A 23,059-nucleotide genomic window follows, 5' to 3' on the forward strand; every position below is an offset into this window, starting at 1 on the left:
TGATTGATTCGTTTATGTAGATACGAGTGACTGCTTGCTTTATTGTTGTTGTGGCTTCATTTACTTAGCATCAGACTAGTGATGTGAGTATCACTTAGTGTCACTAATATTCGTCAATATTTTTACACAGTAGAGAAAACTAAAACATTAGCGGTATGAGATCTTTTGTATGTATGTGTGTTGTATGTTGGGGGCGTCATTAGCGTCGTCGCATAGAAATTGACAAAGCCTACTGCGATTTATGTAAGTATATGTACGTGGGAACGAGATGCATATGTGCAAATACATAAATAAGAGTTGTTTAAAACTATATTTACATACTAAAGGCCGTGACACAATGACATTTTTCATAAAGATGCGCTTAACACAAGCTTATGCATTCCAATAACATCGCCACAATCAACCAAGGTGTTGCGTTTGTAAATATGAAAGAACTTCAGACTTGGCAATTGAAATTTATTTCGCCTTGCCCATTCACATAAAAAATTTCGCAAAGCACTGGTATAAACATTATCCCTATACAACAAAGATACTTGCTAATATATTTTATGTCGTATTCATTTGTTATATTACAGTTTTTACTTCGAAAAATGTTAGAAAATTTACCAACCAGTGCGAAAAATAATTTCACTTGCAAAGTGTGTCAGCACCCTTAACCAAAACAAATGTCACATTCTTCCTCTTATGATTTGCTTGTAACAAAATTTGGGAGATGGCTACTTTTCAATATCAGATGGCGCCATTGTCGCTCATTCTACCGTTCTCCATAAAAATGCGTGCAATCTACTCATAATGCATAAGCTTGTGTTAAACTCATCTATATAAAAAAGTGCTTATGTGTGGGGCTTTAAGGCGACGAGGTTATGCGCAAACAGATTAGACACGAGCCGAATTGGACGATGCAAAAATCTGACGCCAACGTACATATATAACGAACACTGTGAATTACGAATGCAGTATATGGCACTATATACTAACGGGAATAAGAATGTACGCCAATAGAGATAGCATGAACCAAACTGGCTGATGCAATAATCTACATATATGTATATCGAATACAGTGAACTGTGAATACAGTACTTACAAGTACATACTAAAAGGATTATGAATATGCGCCAACCAACATGGCACAAGCGAAATTGGATGCAATAATTTATGACGTTACCATATATATATAAAGAGTGCTGCGCGTTACGAATACAGTACATGCCAGTAAAGCAGGACCTTACCTTACAGTGTGCACTGCTATACAGCATACACTGCTATAATATCCTAGTAAGACTAATTAAAACCAGAGGACGTCAGGTACCTAGAAGTCACCGTTATAAGGCGGCACGGTACGAATAACACTCGAAATTACGGGTTTTGTCCAATTGTCCTCTCTAGATCCGTCATATTCGACAATAGGAAGCTTGCGGCACCTTATGCAGGATGTGACTCTTGGTCACGTATGGTCAGTCCTGGGCTAAACAATATAATAGCTATTGCGCAATGGGGAGTTTGGCACTGAATGAAATAGGATAACGGTACCGATGGTACCTCGGACAAGAAAAGGAATCAGGTTGTAGGGGGGGGGGGGGGGAGGACATGGTCCTTGTCAATTTATTTAACGTTTTTTAGTCTCATTCCTTCAAATATTAATACCACGGACAAATTAATTGAGAATATTCCCACCCGGTGGACACCAATCTTTTGAACAACTATAGAATCCAAACATTAAAAAATAAAACATACCCACCTATTGCGAGTGTCGATTGCAGTAGATAGTCGACCGCTGAGCGATAATCGATTATCTTTATAATGTATACAAATTATGTTATATACATCGAAAAGTTGAAAAAATAGCAAAATCTGTATTGTATAAAATAACTGTTTATAATGGTCCAAAGATTTGGCGATTAATTTGTATAGTAATAATATTAAATGCAAAAAATGGAATCGGCAAATTGTCGATTCTATTCCGATCTACACTCGCAATAGGGGGATTGTTTTGATGATTAATATAACCAAAATTCCAATCGATTGAGGTCAAAATTTGAAAGTGATACCTTTGAATATAGTATAATTAATTTTGGCCATACGATAAAAAAAAAAATAAAAAATGTTCAAGCATTTCTTTTATGTAAATGGACAAAACCGGCGAAAAATGTATCCTTATATAAAGACATATTCTTGCTGAACTTTGATTTTAAAATTTTGACATAGAAATTATAAAAATATTTATGAGAAATAAAAATATAGAAGTGGAGCGCCATAAGAAACGCCATAAGATTGTTACGTTCCCCACATTTTCCACGTCTACATTTCCCACAGTTGAAACAACATTTGAAATTGTTTTGCATTCCGAGGGAAGGATTGTAACATCAATTATACCATTGTCACATAAAACTTCACTGTTTGATTATATACCTACATTCAAAGGAAATAGGGAGTGGAAAGACATCCCACATACTTTTTTTGAACAACTAGTTTCGAGGGGGTACAAAGTTACTTTGGGCTTAAACTTGTATGCAATTTAGATAAACTTTAAATGAAGGCTACTTCTTATATTCTATATTCTCTACTTCAGTGGCGTTCCAAGTGGGGGCGCGGCGCTCTTTAACGATAATCGCGAGAAAAAAAAAATATACGTTCAAGTTATTTGATTTGTCTCATTATTTTAAAGGGCGTAAAGGAAATAATTTTTTGTGGTACAGTTCTACTAAATTGAATCTTTTTTAAAATAATAAAATGTAATGCAAATAAATGTAATAAAATGAGGGCGGCCACCGTGGTGCGATGGTAGCGTGCTCCGCCTATCACACCGTATGCCCTGGGTTCGCACCCCGGGCAAAGCAACATCAAAATTTTAGAAATAAGGTTTTTCAATTAGAAGAAAATTTTTCTAAGTGGGGTCGCCCCTCGGCAGTGTTTGGCAAGCGCTCCGGGTGTATTTCTGCCATGAAAAGCTCTCAGTGAAAACTCATCTGCCTTGCAGATGCCGTTCGGAGTCGGCATAAAACATGTAGGTCCCGTCCGGCCAATTTGTAGGGAAAATCAAGAGGAGCACGACGCACATTGGAAGAGAAGCTCGGCCTTAGATCTCTTCCGAGGTTATCGCGCCTTACATTTATTTTTTTTTTTCGTCGAATGGAGCGGAATGAAGAAAATATTTGGCCATTTAAATACATATAAAGCAACAAAATATATTTATGATGTTAACTGCAAGAAAACAAGTGTTCATTTTCTTGTTTAGTTATCATTCGAATAAAAAAAACTATCTTTTATTTAAGGTACTCGCGCAAGCGCGTTACTCCCTAACCTTGGTGATTTTGTAGTGGATCTTCAATTAGACAAAATTGCAGTATTGGCGGCCCATGCCAAAGTGTTTGCATAAACTTTTCAGCATTGGAAATAAAAAAACTAATATTTAAGAACTGAATTTCGAAAATTTCGAAAGTTTTCCGGACAACAATATTTTTTTTTGGAATAAAGATGTTTTAATTTTTTTGTCCCCGCCTAACGCTCCAAAGGGCCCCAAGCCCAGCAAACCAGTTTTTTCAATGAGAAAAACATTTTTCTAAGAGAGGTCGCCTTTCGCCAGTAATTTGAGAATTACTCGAGCGTACTTGTGCAAAGAAAAACTTCGAAGCGAGAATCCGTCTACTACATTGAAACAGTTTGAAAACCCCTGATGCTACTCACTTATATATTTGCTTATACATTCGTAAGTAAGAATTTACTTTTACCCGTTGGGGCTGCGTCCATTTTCACAAGACGTTGCCTGCATACACAATGCATTAAATAATTCAGGGCCCACAATCACCTTGAAAGCTGTTAGAAATGGATACGTGGCTTAAGCATATGAAATAATTTTTTGTAACTTTCCTACTTTGTAATACAACCCTGTTTAAGTATAGAGACTGAATTCTAAAAATTTGGCTATAACGGCTTCTTCGAGCTTCACTTTTCACGAATTGCTAAAGAGGAAGCACGAAGAAGTACAAAGGAAATTAATTGTTTTAAAATTGGATTTTTGTAATTAATATAAATATTTGACAGATATTAAAACCGGCGCTTTAATATAAACAACTTGTAACGTGTTCTTAATATTTTCGTGCTGATAATCAGCTGCATTCGCCGCCGCAACATTATTTTAATATTTCTTCCACGAATCGATGTGAAGAAAATCGCCATTTTAAGTTTGTACATGAGACGCTATAATTTAAGAAATTACGCCACGTCGCCGAAAATGCCAAAATCGAATAATGATTCATCTAGCGATAGCGAGGCTGATTGTACTGTCATTCAAGGTTACACAATCAGCAATCTTCAGGAACAAGTCCACAAATTGCAACTGTCCTTGGAAGCGTCCGAAAGAGACAGACTAAACTTGATGAAAACGTTCGCTTCGTCAACAACCGCAAATAATATGCCTTGCGAATCTTCATCTGAATCATCTGTTAATAACACGACAAAAATTTATGCAAATGCCTCTACTGCCGCCTACTGTTCAGCCACCATATTGGCCACCGCCGCCTCATGTCCAGTATATACACTGTCACACACTGCTGCGAATTATCCAATCCGCACATCACCAGAAATCTCATCTGCTGCCGCTGGTTACCCAGCCCTTACATCACAGCACATTACAGCTACAGCCGCCAACACTGCACAAATATCTACCACCACTTCTAACAGCGTTTTTCATGCCCATTCATGGAACAACAATAACATCGTATCATCGGAACAGCAATCACCTATTGTAGCGTCACACTACGCTCCGCAAAGAAACTACATCACAGGAAGCCATCCTACAAATTTGCAGCCGTACAACTTTTCATACATTTATCCCATAGCTGGTGCATCGTTAAATGCACCACTTTCGTCACCTATACAAAATAGCCAGACACAAATGCTGATGCCAGCCTACAACCGCAAACTTCAAGATTTGCCACAGTTCTCTGGTTCGCCAGAGGAGTGGCCAATGTTTATTGTTGCTTTTCGAGAAACCACTAACATGTTTTCGTACACTAATGTTGAAAATCTACTTAGATTGCAGAAATCCCTAAAGGGAGACGCCAGGTCTAAAGTCGAATCGCTTTTAATTCATCCCTCAAGCGTGAATACCTTAATTTCATCGTTCGAATTTAATTTTGGAAGACCGGAGGTGCTTATTCGTAGTCAACTAGCCAAAGCTAGATCATTCCCTTCTATCACAAGTGGTAAGGTGCATGAAATTGTCAACTTATCTGCAATGGTAACAAATTTAGTCGCATTCCTGGAAAACGCTGGTGCTCTACCTCACCTTTCTAACCCAACACTGCTGGACGAATTGGTAAGTAAATTACCAATTTATAAGCGAGAAGAGTGGGCACGTCACACATTTATGATAAATAAGCCGTACCCCACTGTTAGCGAATTTAGTTTATGGTTGCAACAAATTTCAATGTTTGTTGTTAAAGCAACTGAGTTGAACACATCAAATATCAAATCCGATCAGCTGGTGAATAAAGGTAATAAATCTGTAAAAACTGTGCTAGCCATATCGGAAGAAAAGAGTAAATGCATTTTGTGTAATGACAACCATAAATTATATCGATGCGAAAAATTTAAAGAATCAAATTATAATGAGCGTTGGGAATTTGTGAAGAAGAATCGTTTATGTTTTTGTTGCCTTTCTGAGGGACATAGCGTTCACAACTGTTTACGACGTCGCGCGTGTGTATATCATCGTGCCAAAAGTACCATAATAGACTGCTTAACAATCAGAACGATAATATTGGCAGCCCCACCTCAGCTGAAACATCTGTTGCTAATGTAAATATTTACAGCAACAACAACAATAGTTAGTTTAAACAATCTGAAGGAGAGCGTACAAACAAAAACATAAACAGAACCTTTCTCAAATTTCTGCCTGTGGAATTGCATTGGCCAAGAGGAAGCATGCAAGTCATATCTTTCATCGATGATGGAGCAAAAGTCACATTATTAGAAAAAGATGTAGCAAGTAAAATTGGTCTAACTGGCGCGAAGGATTTACGCTAAAAATGGTTTGATAATCAGACAACAAGCGAGATTTCTAAACGTGTAAACTTGGAAATCTTAGCTACCAATAACGGTGAAGGTAAGTTCTATATGAAAGGTGTGCGAACTACAAAGAAATTGTTTTTGCCACCACAAACGTTATGCGTAGACAGCTTTAAGCAATTTAATGAGTCAATAAGAGATATTCCAATTGAGAGTTACGTTGACGCAGCCCCAAAAATTTTAATTGGAATGCCGCACACCAATCTCATTAGGCCTTTGAAAGTAGAAAACTTTAACGATGGGTTCACAGTTCATAAAACTAAACTGGGGTTGGTGTTGTTTGGTTCTGATGAATATAATACCGATAACGCTACGGTGTGTCACGTACACATAGATGATAACGATATTAAAGAGTTGCAAAAGCAAGTGGACGATTATTTTTCACTTGAAGGGTTCAACACAAAGCTAGCGCCAATAAAGTCCGATGCAGATATTAAAGCAGATCACATTTTACGCAGCACAACTAAATTAATAGGTGATAGGTACGAAACGGACCTTGTGGCACAGTAATAAAGTAGTCATGCCAGAAAGTTATGAGGTGGCATTAAAGCGACTTCAGCTGGTCGAACAAAAAATGGCACGCGATACGAATTACTCAGAATGGTATAAAGGGAAGATAAATGAATATTTGGAAAAGGGATATGCCCGAAAATTATCTGAAGTTGAAACGAAACTGCCAAATCCGCGTATATGGTATTTACCCCATTGCGCTGTTTACAATGTAAATAAAGCAAATAAACCACGATTAGTTTTCGACGCTGCAGCTAAGGTTGACAATACGTCATTGAATTCTGCACTTATGAAGGGCCCCGCCGAATATCAGCCGATACCATTGCAGTCAATATTATTTAAATTCCGGGAAGGTAAAATAGCTATATGTGGCGACATTAGGGAAATGTTTCAGCGCATAAATATTCGCGAGGCAGACCAACATTCCCAGCGGTTTCTTTGGCGTGGGGGCAATGTAAACAAAAAACCTGATGTTTACGTTATGCGAGCTATGATTTTTGGCTCTATTTGCTCTCCATGTTCAGCGCAATACTTAAAAAATATAAATGCGCTGACTTTTCAAAACGAAAATCCACGAGCAGTCGAGGCCATTATCAATCGCCACTATGTGGATGACTATGTAGATAGTTTCTCTAATATTGAAAAAGGTATAAGCACGACGAAAAAGGTGATTGAAATTCACAGCAAAGCAGGTTTTGAGTTAAGGGGTTTCGTTTCCAACTCTGAGGTGCTGCTCCAATCTATTGATAAATCACTTTTACGCCAATGTAACTCTAAAAATTTGTGTAATACATATTCCGAATACGAAAAGGTCCTTGGAATGCATTGGGATGCAAAGCGTGATGTATTCTCTTTTAATTTAACCTTTGCAAGAATACCGAAGCCAGTTTTGAATGGTAGTCGGCGGCCAACGAAGGCAGAAGTACTAGGAATAGCTATGTCGATATTTGATCCTTTCGGTTTTTTGGCAAATGTTACGCTCGCACCAAAAATTTTATTGCAACGATTGTGGCGACTAAATATAGGTTGGCACGATGCCATACCGGACGACATTTATGAAAAATGGTACGAGTGGTATGCTATGCTTGACCAGCTAAAACAATTCAACATTCCTCGGTGTTATGACAGCGTATTCAAAGATCCGGTTACTAAAGTGCAGTTACATATATTTGTAGATGCGAATGAGCTAGCCTTTGCGGCTGCTGCATACTTCCGCATATGCCATGCTGATAATATTAGTGTAACTTTTGTCGCAGCCAAGTGTCGGTGCAGTCCTTTAAAGCCAATGTCAATTCCCAGACTAGAGTTACAAGCTGCGGTGCTAGGAACGCGTTTGAGCAAAGCAATCCATGATAGTCATACGGTTGTACCAGAAACAACAATATTTTGGTCGGACTCAAAAACAGTCATTCAGTGGATTCGGTCTGAAGCGCGCCAATACAAACAATTTGTGGGCAATCGCATTTCAGAAGTTCTTAATGCATCAAATGTTTCGCAATGGCACTGGGTTCCTGGTACTTTGAACCCAGCTGATGACGCAACGCGACCAAAGTTTAACAAGATGTTTGTTGAAAGTAGTAAGTGGATTAGTGGACCTGAATTTTTGAAAGAGCACGAAGACAAATGGCCAATGCGTCCGGCTGCGATTAAAGTGTGCAAAAACGACATCGAGATGAGAACAAATTTTATATACTCAATTAAATTAGATGATGACGTTATACCTTTTTCTAAATTTTCGAATTTCTAGAAATTTCTAAGAGTCATGACCTGGGTCCGATATGCGGTTAAAAGGTTCCGTTCTTTAGTCCAAAATAATATCGAAACGTTTCCACAACCATTAAAGATCACTGCTAAAGATACTAAAGAAACCCAGATTGAAACGCTGCACAGTCTACTAATTGATGCCGAAAATTTAATAAACTCTCGTCCGCTTACGCATTTGCCTCTGGAAAGTATTGACGATGATCCATTAACGCCTAATCATTTCATTCTGGGTGGACAAAGCTATATACAAACTTCAGCAGATTCTCAAGAAACATGTTTGAGAAAGCAATGGCGAATTTTGCAATGTATAAAACAAACGCTCTTTCGGTTCACGGGGGGCGGGATGTTCGAAATGATTACGTGGCTTAAGCATATGAAATAATTTTTTGTAACTTTCCTACTTTGTAATACAACCCTGTTTAAGTATAGAGACTGAATTCTAAAAATTTGGCTATAACGGCTTCTTCGACCTTCACTTTTCACGAATTACTAAAGAGGAAGCACGAAGAAGTAAGTACAAAGGAAATTAATTGTTTTAAAATTGGATTTTTGTAATTAATATAAATATTTGACAGATATTAAAACCGACGCTTTAATATAAACAACTTGTAACGTGTTCTTAATATTTTCGTGCTGATAATCAGTTGCATTCGCCGCCGCAACAAAAGCCTTGGTTCCAAAGTTCATATGAACGAGCAGATTAAAAAACATTTTCTTTCCACATTAGGATGCTCCAAGTTGTGTGTTGTTTGCAGTCGTGGTCATAAAAATGGGATCTCTTTTTCCGCTCTGAGAAAATGCACGACTAAGGATACTTACTACCTTTGCTATTAAGTTTATGTATCAACAGCCTAGTTTTTCTATTCTTCTTTCGTTGTTTCGTTTGTAGTTATTACCGGCCTTAATGTTGTTGCTTATTATGTATGGCCTAGAGCTCGAATAAAAATTCTTCTCTCGTATCAAAATGCAGCAGATCTACTGCTATTAGTTGCCCGTTTAAAAACAAGAGAACGTCTCGCTCTCGATAAAATCTTTTTCCCATCAAAATACTAATATGTTTATGTACATGTAAAAATTTAAGTACGTACATTAGGGTGGTTCCTCTAAATCAAACAGTAACACAAAGATCAAAATACCACATATAAGTTTTTGACCCGTTAAAAGGATTAAAAATTTTTCAAAGGAACTCAAAGAATTAAGACTTATTATTTTGATATCGCATATACATTTTGGTCTCAATTGTAGACGGTTAAAGCGCCTGGCACAGGAGTTCAAGTTCAGATTACGCTATGAAGGCTCAATTGGGGCTATTCGAGTTGCTTATCAGATGATTTAGTGTCGGCCGCCTACCACACCCAAGATCCTGGGTTCACGCCCGGGCAAAGCAACATCAAAATTTTAGCAACAAGATTTTTCAATTAGAAGAAAATTTTTCAAAGCGGGGTCGCCCGTCGGCAGTATTTGGCAAGCACTCCGAGTGTATCTCTGCCATGGAAAGCTTCTCAGTCAAAACTCATCTGCATTGCCGTACGGAGTCGACATAAAACAAGTAGGTCCCGTCCCGCCAATTTGTAGGAAAAATTAAAAGGAGCACGAGGCAAATTGGAAGAGAAGTTCGGCCTAAAATCTCTTACCGATTCTAGTTGTTATACAAATTATGTTTAATTTTTTGAGTCTGCATAGAAATATCTCAACTTTCAATTGCCAATATGAAGCTCCTTCATATTTACAAAAGCAACATCTTTCGTGATTGTGGCGATGCTACTGGCATGCATAAGATTGCGTTGAACGCATCTAGATATATGAGAAACTTCATTGTGTCTCGGCCATAAGTGTGCAGGTAAAACTTTTTTTTTGCCTGTTATTATTAGTGTTTCACTGGGAAATATTCCTATTAGTTCACAACTCAATGAACGGTTTGAAAGAACGTAGCGCCTAAAAATATGTTGCAAAATTGAAATCAGTAAAACTAAAACGATAAGTCTGACCACATTGCACATTGTTTTGGGTTCAAAATTACAATCCAACCTTAACATAAAATAAAAAAATAAATGTAAGGCGCGATAACCTCCGAAGAGATCTAAGGCCGAGCTTCTCTTCCAATTTGCGTCGTGCTCCTCTTGATTTGTCCCTACAAATTGGCCGGACGGGACCTACATGTTTTATGCCGACTCCGAACGGCATCTGCAAAGCAGATGAGTTTTCACTGAGAGCTTTTCATGGCAGAAATACAATCGGAGCGCTTGCCAGACACTGCCGAGGGACGACCCCGCTTAGAAAAATTTTCTTCTAATTGAAAAATCTTATTTCTAAAATTTTGATGTTGCTTTGCCCGGGAGTTGAACCCAGGGCATACGGTGTGATAGGCGGAGCACGCTACCATCACACCACGGTGGCCGACAAAAATTAACTGTGACGAATTATAACTCTATTTCTGGCCCAGATTTTTGTTTCAGTTAAAAATCTATTAATGTTTGATCTTCGAAGGATGAAAGTGACAAAGTTTCCTGAATTTCAATAATAGCCAGATGTTCTTCCCAAAGAGTTAAGATTTGAAATACTGCCCAAATAAATAGAGCACAAAATAATCTAACATATAAATAAATAAACAACTGTATAATTGTGTTGCTAGATTGCTTTTATTAATTTACATAAATTCTCCATATTCACATACATATCTACATATTGTCACGGATATTAGCATCACTAAGCTATACCATCACTAAGGCCATGCTAAGCGATATTTACGTCAATAATCAAATCATGTATACACATATATAAGGCAGCCGAGAGATGTCACACACAGATGCATTTACTTATACGTCTATGTGTGCGCGAGAGACTGTAAACTACAAAAATGCACATCAATAATTCAATCATTATGTATCTACATAAACGAAACAATAACTGCGTCTACATATATGTACCATGTACGTATACGAGCAGCGGAGAGTCAATGCACTAACACATGCATATATCTGAGAAGTTTGAGAGCTACTGGACTAGTAGATTCTGGAAGCGCCTAAAAGATGTATAAAATTGGGCAATTTTAGTTATAGCTGAGAAGTTTGAGAGCTCATGGACAATGCTAGTAGATTCTAGAAAAATGCGAACGAGGAAACCAAAGAGTATAAAAGGCGACAGATGTAGAGGCGCTGTAATTCAGTTTGATTTGAGTTTCGATTAAGACGATATCTAGCGAGCAATAGCAGTATTATTTTCAAAGTCAGTTTCACTTAAGCTATCAGTTTGGTTATTAAGCTATTCGTTGCACAGTTTGAGTGTTATTGTGAAGTATTTTAATAAAGGCCATTTTTCCATTATTCAATATTGGAGTTAGTTATTCAACAGTTTAGCGATACGAACCTAGCAAAAGGGAAAATAAGAGGATTTGCAACAAATTCGTTACAATATATTGCTGCACTCATATGCGCGGTATAATCATTTTAAAGGCAGAAATATTAAAATATAGAAACCTATAAATCGTCTTAACTTATGTATGTAGCTCTACATTGAAAATGCTTGAATAACGGTATATTTCGATTATCGGTATTTATAGTTCTAATTTATTTTTAAAAACTGGTTAGATCATGTAAAGTGCTGTTCTCTCGTGTACTTGATGCTTGTACTCTTTTGAATGTTTCAAGGAAAATAATCGATACTCATTCAAGGATAAAAGTTTGAGCCTAAATCTGAATCTTTTTCGTACTAAATATGTATATGACCAAACGAAATTTGGTTTAAAATTTGGATTAAACCAGCTTTCGTGAAAATAGGTTCGCAGAACTGGGTTTCCATTTTAAAGCAGAGAAGTCTACACTTTCTGTTAAACAAAAAATCTAGTGCACTGTGTCAAGGGATCGAAACGACGTGCTCCTGATTACAGGAGAGTTTTCTACTAAGTTAGCTATCAGATATGTGTAACAAAACATATCTCAACAGCTCATATGTATTTCAAAATATTTCGAAAAAGAATCTATGACTTGCATCACTTTTCACAAATAAAATCTTTTATTTTAAAATTTTCCGCAACGAGTTCACACTTCTGGCATTTGTTTTAAGCCTAGAAGTGTATAGAAGTTTCTTTTCTTAGATTTTTTGAATATTTTTTGGCTTTTTGTGTAAAAAATTCCGAGATTTTTTGTTACTTTCCAATTAAAATTGTGTTCTAAACATAAGCTGCGAAGTTTCGAATAAAAACTGTCCTCTTAAACTAGAAATTAGCCCTCAATAACTAACTTTTAAAACTAGGAATAGGGTTATGACTAATTTTTGATCCATGCAAAATTTATAAAGAAAAGGTGTTAATACCAACAATCAAAATATGCTCCTTATAGAATAGAAGCGGAGCGTACCTACTTGGAATTTCATAAAATACAAATTTAGATTTGGTTCTTTATGCTTTTTAAACGGTTTCTGTTACTTAATTTTAGTATTACTTTACTTTAATATTTTATTTCAATATGTATACTAAGATACGTAAAAGTACTTTGGACATAACTTTCTTCATAGAAAACTTTAACTACTTATTTTGCTGCGCTTTTAACTACCTTTGATATATTTTCATTCACATATTCCTGGGTTATGTATTTATATGTATTATACTACCACTTTCCACTAGTATCTTTACTACTGGTTTATATACATATATTCTTATTTACATTTTATTATAAATGCATGTACAATAAGTTAGTTGGGCTGGTAGATATATATGTATAAAAATATAACTACATACATATTTATATACATTTATCTAATATATAAAAAATTTATTTAAAGTGAGTTCGAACATTTCTCCATCTACTTACCACTCTATTCAGGTGGAAACTTGTCAGGAAAAGATAATCTCATTAGAGTTGCAAGATCCCGAGTATGACGAAGGCGAAGATAGCAGAGACGTAAAATACAGCAGCCCACATCTCCCTCCTCTAATACATTCATCATGTGCCAAAGTTTCTACAACTATAAAGGCCGCAACAATTCAAGCAGGTGCGGCTATTGCAGATGAAACGTTAGAAGATGAAGAGCAACCAGAGCTTTTGAGCGAGACGTTACTGGGCACAGTTGACGAGGATGATAATGTTGAAAATGAAGAAGTCGATATAGATGAAGAAGACGATGAGGAGGATGCTGCTTCTATAGTAACTGTTCATGCCAATAATGATAAACTATTCTTACGTACCGATGAGGAATGCCCTCCTTTTGATGGTTTGGATAATCTTGGTAGGTGTGGCCCATCGTCTATTGACAGTGTGGCATCCAGACCAAAGTTACGTATGCAACCTGTGCCAATAACAATACATCAGACAGAGGCCAAGGAAGTTGTTGTAACAGGGCCTGCTGTTCCACCAAGAACTCTTATGCCAACGACCATAGAAGCTTCCACACATAGTACAGCTGCAGCACATACTATTGTGGAGGTTGTAAATCCATTGATAACCGGTGAAGGTAAGGTAAAAAACATTGCGGTGGGAAAGGCTACCGAAATCGAATATCCAATTTTTGACAATGAAACAGAGGTGGGATTGCGGTCAAAGAAGAGTGGCATAAGGAGCGATGTAATTGAAGGTGATGAGCACGACGATGAGACTGAGCAATTCGCAACAGCTGCAACGGGTGTACTACGTAGTGGTACATTCGTCTTACCTGCTATGTACCAAAATGTACAGCTGCGACATCAGCCGCAAGAAGAGCTTTCATTGAATGCAAAAATGAAAAACGTTTTAGTTGAATTGTTAGAGAATGAGCGAGTAAAATTGAATTTACAAAAAAGTCTTGAAGAGGCTGATGACGAACAGCAGGAGCCTGCCTACGGAGAACCTGATGACGAAGATGGAGGTGATGCAGTAGACTATGCGTTAGCGCGCAGTAAGGCTGTTAACCGAGCTAAAGGAAGCGGTGTGAGTGATTGCAATGGGAATGAACGACTTTTGCAGCAACTGTTGAGAGACAGTAATCGAAATACTATCAAAAAGTTGGCAGGTGATATGGATGAAGAAGAAAGCGATGCTGAGGAAGACGACGAGGATGATGAAGAGGAGGAGGAAGAGGATGATGAATCCATCGATTCTAGTGATTCCTATGAGGAGGTGGAAGATGATGCGGATACTGTAAATATTAATTTTGTCGATGATTGCCAAGTAATTGAGAATCCCAACATAGAAACATCACTCCAACTGCAAAAATCTCAAACATATACAACTATGAAAGAGGCGCAGCAGGTCATGCAAATGCCCGCAGCAGAAAACCCGTGTACAAGTAATTTTGCGCTAGAAAATGCTGATAATAAAGACATTGAGCATACTGTAGAAAAGTTACAAGCTGAACAACGCAAACTAGAAGAGATCACAAAACAAATACGAAAGTCTGTTGAGAACCTTTTGGCAGATGATGATAAAATTATAGAATCAGAAAAACTAACAAAAGAAGATATCGACCTAATCCAAACTCAGAAGCCAAAAGTTGTGCGAACTATCGAAACGAAAACCATAATAGACGAGGACGGAAGCAAGAAAACTACTGTAACTGAAACAATTCTCAAAGCTGAGAGTGAGCAGGCACATACAGAGTCGAAACATGAAGAGAGCGGCGAGGAAATTTTTAATAAACTCTTGCATGCCGGCGAAGATGTGAAGCAGATATTTGATCAACAAACAGGAGAAAGTGTGATAACAACCACGACCACTGATGCCGACGGAACTGTCACTACGACGAAAACTACAATATCAAATGTGATAAAAAGTGGTATACCTAGGCCCGTAACGTTGCAATCCGAAAGTGGCAGAGCAGCGAGAAGCACAGACACGACAACTGAAAAATCGATAGCAACAAAGAAAGAGGGCAGCTCTCCAGAAAGTGCCAGTAGCAGCAGTGGGAACAATAGCCGTAGTAAAAAGCAGGGCCAACAACAAAGTAAACAAAAACGCAAAGGGAAACATGGCAAATAATTTAATAAGAAACAAAATCAATAAAAAAGATGTGCCACGAGCATGACTCAACGGCATTGCAAGGAACATGAAGCGCCGACAAGCAAGTGCAATGTAGGGACAAGAATCTGAGAGATGGTAGTTTAGAACCATGAATAATAAATATGATAAATAATACTCTTTTTTTTCTCGTTGGAGCAATAACTAAGAAGTGAGGAAAGTGTGTGTGTAAAATAAATATATAAGGAGTAATTATAACGTACATAAGTGAGTGTTCAGGAGCTCGGGGTGCAAAATATACTACATATATGTATGCAAAGAAATCTGCACTGAGTTACGTAACCCATATCATGTTACCGTCAAGTGACTATAATAAGTTGCGACTTTCAAATTCATGTATTTTTCCACCATATGGTGTGTTGCGCCCTATGCATTGAATGCTGATTCTTTATTTTATAATAAATTTAAAAGTTTTAATTATATTTACTTAAACATTAACACCAGTATAAAATATTTATTTTTTAATTAACCAGCATTTGCATTTATCATTTGTAACTAATTTAAAGTTCATTTATTTCGCTATGTTAATGTTTTAATGTATTTACTTTATGTATGACGATATCCAAACGACATATGTAGGTTCTTAAAATATAACTCAGATATGCACACTCAATGTCCCAAAAAAAAAAGTGAACGATTTATGTACTAAATTGTTTGTTTAATTTTCAAAAGCGAAAAGTTTCATTTAATTATGTTAAATAAAATATTTTTTTGCTCATTGTACTACATATGTATGTATCTACCGACATAATTTCAAAATTTTTTGTTTCCCATTTTGGTTGCCCCATAAAAACGCTTATTTTTTTTGTTTTGACAATTTTAGGTTAAAAAATAATGCTGCACTAATCCATTGTGTCCGATGTAGAGGCATATTACGAGTATGACTCGTTGCATGGTATTTTTGAGAAACGAAAGATATGTATAAGAAAGCGTCCGTAACGAGCAAAATTTTAGCTAGACAAAATTCGAAATTAAGAACGAAAATTAACACGAAATAAAATATCGCACTCGTATAATTATGGGTTATTCCATTACACACCGATAAATTGCGGGAATTGGAGAAACTTGAAGTTATAGAGAATCTCCAACAACGAACAGCAAAGTAAGGTGTCAAACTGGCGAGAAGTAACTAACAACATTACCTGCCTAAAGATTATAAAAAACGAAGTTTAATTGCTGTTTTTATATTAAAAAAAAAGAACGTGCTTTAGTGTTAAAATTGATGATTTAACGTTAAATTTACCCAGTGGTGAATTACCTATTTGCGATTTATGTTTTTTTTGTTTCCCACTATTTCTTCTGTTGGTGGTTCTCTACGCTTCTATTGCTTCGGTAGAAATCCATCATATCCGATTCTGATCAATTTTGGTTGAAACGTTGTTTTGACGTCGCAATCTTGCAAGCAATAGGAAGCCAAAGTGTTGATGGCCGAGTGCTTGCTATGTGAAGTGCTAGACGTGAGGCGATTTTTGTTTCCATATATTTTACAAGCTTGAAACGTTGCTAGCACTCTGACGCTTGGAGCTGCCTTATTTTTCTTACATTTGCCTATATGCGCTGTAAACATCGTGGGTTTCTTTCATATTGGCATTCGAGAATTTAATATTATATAGAACATTCAATGGTTAAGCGAGTGACCACTTTAATTTAAACTCGACAAAACTAGCAATTAAAATTCTGACAAGTCGCTGTTTACAAACAAAAAGTTTTGTTGCTTTTGTTGCTACTTCTGCAACTTCTATTTCGGAGTATCAAATAAATATCAAATAAAATTATAAATATCTGTGATCAGAATCAATAAAAAGTTCATTCTAAAAAAATAATATCTAAATAAATTTATTTAATCGTTATTATTTTCTTTTCTTATCTTTATATTATAAATTTGGATCCATACTATGCAATAATCAAAATGTTTTATTTAAATTTGTACTAAAAAAGATTTTAATATCTTACTATACTAATTTTTTAGTATTAATAAATTGAATAAGAGTTTGACAAGAAAAAAGACAGCACGAAGCAAGTTGCCGAACACAAGAAACTCGGTGCTCGTCCGATTTCCTCGTCACACTCTCTTCATTACGTTACGAGTATCAGAAACAAAAATATTCGTGTGTAAACAGCGACCAAGAGGCCGACGAATTTACTATGCTCGAAGTTTTTCAAATACATCTTTACATTTAGCTCTAATTTTCTTTATATATCGAATTGAAATCATACATATGTATATCTTTTGAAAAAATCTTTTTAATAACATTTCTAACCAGTCTCAACTAATATTTTTTTAGTATGCTGGAAACAAGGTATACTATTCTGAAGACCCCCGCTAATGATTCGCCGTTTCTTAGTAAGTAGTCAGATTTAAAATTATCGGGGTGTTATCATAGTCGGGTTAAAGTATGTGCTTAATAAGTTAGACCTGCTTTAAAGAAATGCCTACTATATCTTAGTCATAGTCGAGTTAGGGCCAGTTTTTGAACCACATTTAACATTACAGTAAATAAATTTAGCTAGTCAGCTTTGACTAAAATAAGGTGCATTTTTAATAATTTAGAGAAAAATTCGGTATTAATATTCGAATTGCTGCTCTATGGGGTAAATTGTAAAAATTTGCCTCAAAATGAAATTTGTCAACTTGAGAAAAGTTTCAAAACAAAAATTCGCAAGCATGTTTGAAAAATATTATATTTGGCATATGTATATGTAATACTTCTATATTGCTAGTATTATATGCTGGCAATGAGTTCATAATCAAAAAAAGACAGCCTACAAAGTTTCAGTGAGTGTAGCAATGTATGTGTGACAAGAAAAAATTAAAATTAAGTACATTACCTTATCGCAAACAAACACAAAAACATTTGAAAAACAATATATCGGCACTCTGATGTTTATGAGTGTACTCAGCCTGTAGTAGCAATTTAGAAGTATTACACATGTAAAAGGTACTTGGTTTTAATTAAAATCAATCCTATTATACTGCTATCCACAGCAAAAAGGCAGTAAGTGAACTTTCTGCTTTTAGGAATTTTGATGTCGAGAAAATTCTGCGACACCAATATAACCATTAACTCAAAAATTTACCATTAAAAATTCCAATTTCAAAATAAAACCAGATTTAAAATTGGTTTAATATTTCGAATAAACCAAATATCCCAACCAAAAAAAACGGTGAGTTAATTTTCAAGGCATTGAAGCAGTATAAAATAAGTATTACTGATTTTATTCTCTGAAAATTGGTTATAAATAGAAATTTCATAATAAAACATTAAAATAACATTGTAATAAAATTTTACTGTAACAGTGATGTGAAAGCATAAAAGCAGTGTAAGTCAAATTATTATAAGAAAAAAAGAATAAAATAGCGGTAAATTTCATTTTACTGCTTTCAAATTTAGAAGACATGAAGGCAGTTCGGGTCTTATTTTGGACTGCGAAAAGAACTATGTACCAGATTCACATGATAATGGCTCTCTATAAAGTCATTTAATAGGTAATAATCATAAATTTTTTTGTGTACCAAATAAAACTATTTATTTAGTTAAAACAAATGTAAAACTCGCACTGCATATTTCTCTGACTTCACTTTCTACACTTAACTACCTTTTTGGCAGTGGGCCGCAGATATTGATTGAGTTGCTGAGTTCAAATATACATATAAAGAGAGAAGTCATAACAACAGAAATTTTCACTTCACTTTCAGTTCTTTTTATACAAGAGAATTTTAAATTAACTACAAATGTAGCATAAATTTTCAAGAATTTTCGCTCATATAAATTGCACCTAAAACTTTTCAAGAAGAATTTCCGAGCTCTAGGCCACACATATATATTAGTAATAAGAATGCACTTAATTATACCATATATGTTGTATTTATTTATTTTGTCGATATTTCGATTTCAATTAGAAATCATCTTCAGGGACTTGTGAATGCACCTTGTTGCATTTTTATTACTAATATATATGTGTGGCCTAGAGCTCGGAAATTCTTCTTGATATAACTTTTGAAAGGCCGAAAATAAAAATAAAAGCAACAACAACTAAAACTTTTCTTTTAAAATATTTTTAGTACAGATATTTTTTACATATTCGAGACCAGCAACTCAAAATCTCTAAAATAGATTATTTGGAAGTCAAAAAAGGGTTGTGACTTTTATTTTATAATTACGATCTGCTTAAAAATGTAAAAATTATATATTCACAAATTTTTCACTACTCGGTTTTAAAACTTTCAATTGCATTCGCCCTTTTCACATTTGAAAGCTAAGTAAATTTTAAGATAGTTTGCTTAATCTTGGCTCTTTCTCGGGCTCGCTACTTAAGTGACTATGGTATACTTAGAAATGCAGTGAACTCTATCTTTCTAGTGCTACTCTAAATGAAATAAGCTCTAACTCAAAACTATGATTACGCCTAATTTTCCCTAGGAAAAGATATTTTTGTATAATACTTTTGTGAACTGATTAAACTCAAAATTTTGATATTTTTAAATATTAAGACAGGCCAGATTATCAACTAACAAGATTATGTTGACATTTGGTATTATGAGTTTAGTGAACGTAGCCAACTAATTGTAAACGTCACAAACTTCTATTCGATCCCAAAAAGTCGTTCGAATGGCGTTTATATTTGCTGCTTTTCTAAATTAAACGTGGTTTTATAGATTATATTAAATAATTTAGGCTTTTATTAGCTCAATTTAAAACAAAAGGTGAAATGTAAAAAAGTCCTTCACTCGCACTTGACTCAATTGTCAAAATAAACCTTTTTATTGACGTTTTTCGAAATTGCCACAAGTCTTAAATTATGCTTTTTTTATACGATTACCGTTTCGATCTGGGAATACGTAATTCGAGCCCTGTTTACAATAAAACGTGCGATATGTCAAGTTTACATAAATGCGACACCTAGACTTCCCAAATAACTGTTATTTCTTATAGCTACTCAATTTATTACTACATTTCTTTGAAAATAGTTGTGTGCTATTTTTAAAATTGTCCCTTTTCTCTTCAAATATTCAAAGTAATTTTTTTAAAGTTGAGAAATGTGTATCTTTGAGATAACGTAAACCATTAAGAAGCTATCGCGTTCCTTTAAGACTGGTTAGAGGTATTATCTAAAAATTGAGCTGACACAAAATTTCAACTGAATATTGAGGTGTTTTTTTTTTTTCAAAGCACATTGAAATTTACCTTGACCTTTTTGTAACTTTAATAGTTTCCTTGAGTTTAAAAAACTTACGAAATACAAATTTAAGCATACAATGATTTTCTTTAAGATGTTGAATTATTTTCCTGTAAAAAAAGTGTGGTCAACATTCATCTAAACGGTAGGTGATTTGATTTCGCTGTTACTTGGTTTGTAGTGGAATTAAAAAAAAAAAAAATCGAATAATTTCGGTGAAAAAATTTAAGTTTTGCAAAAAAATTTAATGAGGTTAGGGCAGGGGTGCACCTTAACGTTAAGCTAATCGTTTATCAAAAAATTTCCACCGTTTCCGTTGAAACCCTTCGAAATATTATCGATAAAGAAATTATCAAGATAAATTGTATCTCGTTTTTAACCGAAACGAAAAGCTTTCGTTAACGTTAAAAACGTTAACAAAAACGTGATACTTTATGTTTGAATTGTGCTGGCAATGCTATAGCCATGTTGAAGCTGTAAGGTGGTAACGGCGAGCGGACATACACACACAAACTCCATGTAATTTATTTGTGTAATTCGTTGGTGGTAATGTCCAAAATACTCTGAGAAATGTTCGTACTGTCAAAATTCATGAGAAAAGTTGCAATCAGATTGGCTAATGCTTTCACCTTTAATGACTCCGCCATCAATCAGCTTTGCCAGCATAGTTTGAAATTAATAATCAACATAAACGATTTGATTTCGTTTTGATATGGCAGAAAACGAAACGAAATAATTTCGTTAATTTGACTTTCTTAACGTTAATAAACGAAACGAAATGACTTTGTTTCGTTTATTAACGTTAATTATCGTAACGAAATGATATCGGTTCGTTGGTTAAGCATGCCTGGGTTAGGGGGTAATAACTACGCGTACGAGGAGTAGATTTCGAATAAAATGTACTTTTATCATTCCGTCAATTAATTGATAAAAAATTATGTTTATGTACAGTGATGTGAAATAAAACAGGAACGATGGCACAGATTATTATAAAAATTTTAAAATGTGGCTATTCCTCCGAAAAAGCCAACTGTTCAGAATAAATAAGAACTGAATAGAAAAAAATGCGGTACAAATTTTTAGTAGTCTAACAAAGTCTTAAGACAATTTTTTTGGACAAAATTTAGTAAATTTCAATTAAAAAACTATACAAGGAATGTTGGAAATCGTTCTAGTAGACATAATTTTTTTTTTGTAATTTTATTGAGCATTTTCATTCATAGCTTCGTTCATATGCATATTTTATTTCACATGACTGTAGCTAAATTTTTGGAAATAATATAATGATAAGTGAAAACTTATTGTATTTCCCATAAGCTTAATTAAGTTACATTTACGTACATATATATATATACGTACATATATATATATATATATATATATATATATATATTATTTTTATTTTTATTTACATACATAAAATGTGTACATATGTATGTCAGTTTACAAGAATACCTTTGAGTACATTTGTAAGTAGGTATAAAAATATATATTCGTATTGTTTAATTGCTCTGTCCACGTATATACCACATACATACCAACATATCTATTTTTAATTTTATGTATGTATGTTTATTGATAAAAACAGTTAAATTCAATTCTATTACAATGTCGTGGCCACTTTGTGTAATGATTTTTTGCAATAAATATAAATAAATATGGATACAATGCACAACTAATAAAGCAAGATCAATATGTCCTTGATGTTAGTATACAAAAACAAATATACATACATAAACCTTCATATAAATCCATAAGTCGAATTGAAAGAGCATACTAAATATATATAAATACGTACATATATACCTGCATTAATACATACAAACACATAAGCAGTTGTACAATAACGTCCATATGGATACAAAATACAATAAAATTGTAATATCATATTTATGTGCATGTCCTTTCGTTCAGGATGTTGATCCCATGAATGCAACAATGTTAAATTTGTAAAGAAAAAATTTTATAAGATCTTTGAATAACAAAAAAAAAAAAACAGCAAAAACAAAGAGAAAATATTGCAAAGGAATATATTTTATAGTAGCTAACTGAATTTGAATGTAATAAAATTTTCATCACTTTTATTTAAACAAAAAAATATGTAAATGGTTTTTGTTTAGGATGAAGGTAAGTAAAATACTTGTTAACGACATGCCTATAAAAATATATTTGAGCAAATTACTGATTGGTATATTTTTTAAAACAAATACCACCATTTTTCTATCATTAAAAAGAGAGGACTGCAGACTCATGACGGGTATTCTGACTGGAAACTGCCTTCTGGCGTCACATGCCTTTAAATTAGGCTTGGAAACGATCGAGCAGGTTTTGTGCTCTTGCCCTGCGCTTGCTAGGCTAAGATTCCAGCTATAAGAAGTGATACATCTGTCAACTCTAGAAGCAGCAAGTGGCATAGGGCATAGAAGACTTCTAGTATTTGCTAAAAGGACGCAGTTAGTTTGTAACATAGGTCCTGGTTTTTGATAGGGGTTTTCAGTTTGGTCATTAAGTAAAGTTCTGGTTACACTGCGGACTCATTCAGTCTATGTGAG

General features: G+C 34.8%; 1 protein-coding gene across 20 annotated transcripts in view; it reads left to right on the plus strand.

Annotated features, from left to right (window-relative positions):
• The window catches only part of scrib (scribble), a 696,032-nt gene that overhangs the window by 615,459 nt on the left and 57,514 nt on the right, over positions 1 to 23,059 (plus strand). For 17 of the 20 annotated variants that reach the window (XM_067760306.1, XM_067760307.1, XM_067760302.1 and 14 more), the window contains one exon: positions 13,164 to 22,605. The exons of 1 other annotated variant lie outside the window; for it this stretch is intronic. In XM_067760306.1, coding sequence (XP_067616407.1) covers positions 13,164 to 15,290 — 2,127 coding nt within the window. In that variant the 3' untranslated portion in view covers positions 15,291 to 22,605. Of the gene's footprint in view, positions 1 to 13,163; positions 22,606 to 23,059 lie in introns of those variants that run through there. 2 more of the 20 variants (XM_067760316.1, XM_067760321.1) reach the window with 1 other exon arrangement.

The sequence above is a fragment of the Eurosta solidaginis genome, chromosome 1, assembly GCF_040869045.1.
Source record: "Eurosta solidaginis isolate ZX-2024a chromosome 1, ASM4086904v1, whole genome shotgun sequence".
In the NCBI taxonomy this organism is placed as follows: Eukaryota; Metazoa; Arthropoda; class Insecta; order Diptera; family Tephritidae; genus Eurosta; species Eurosta solidaginis.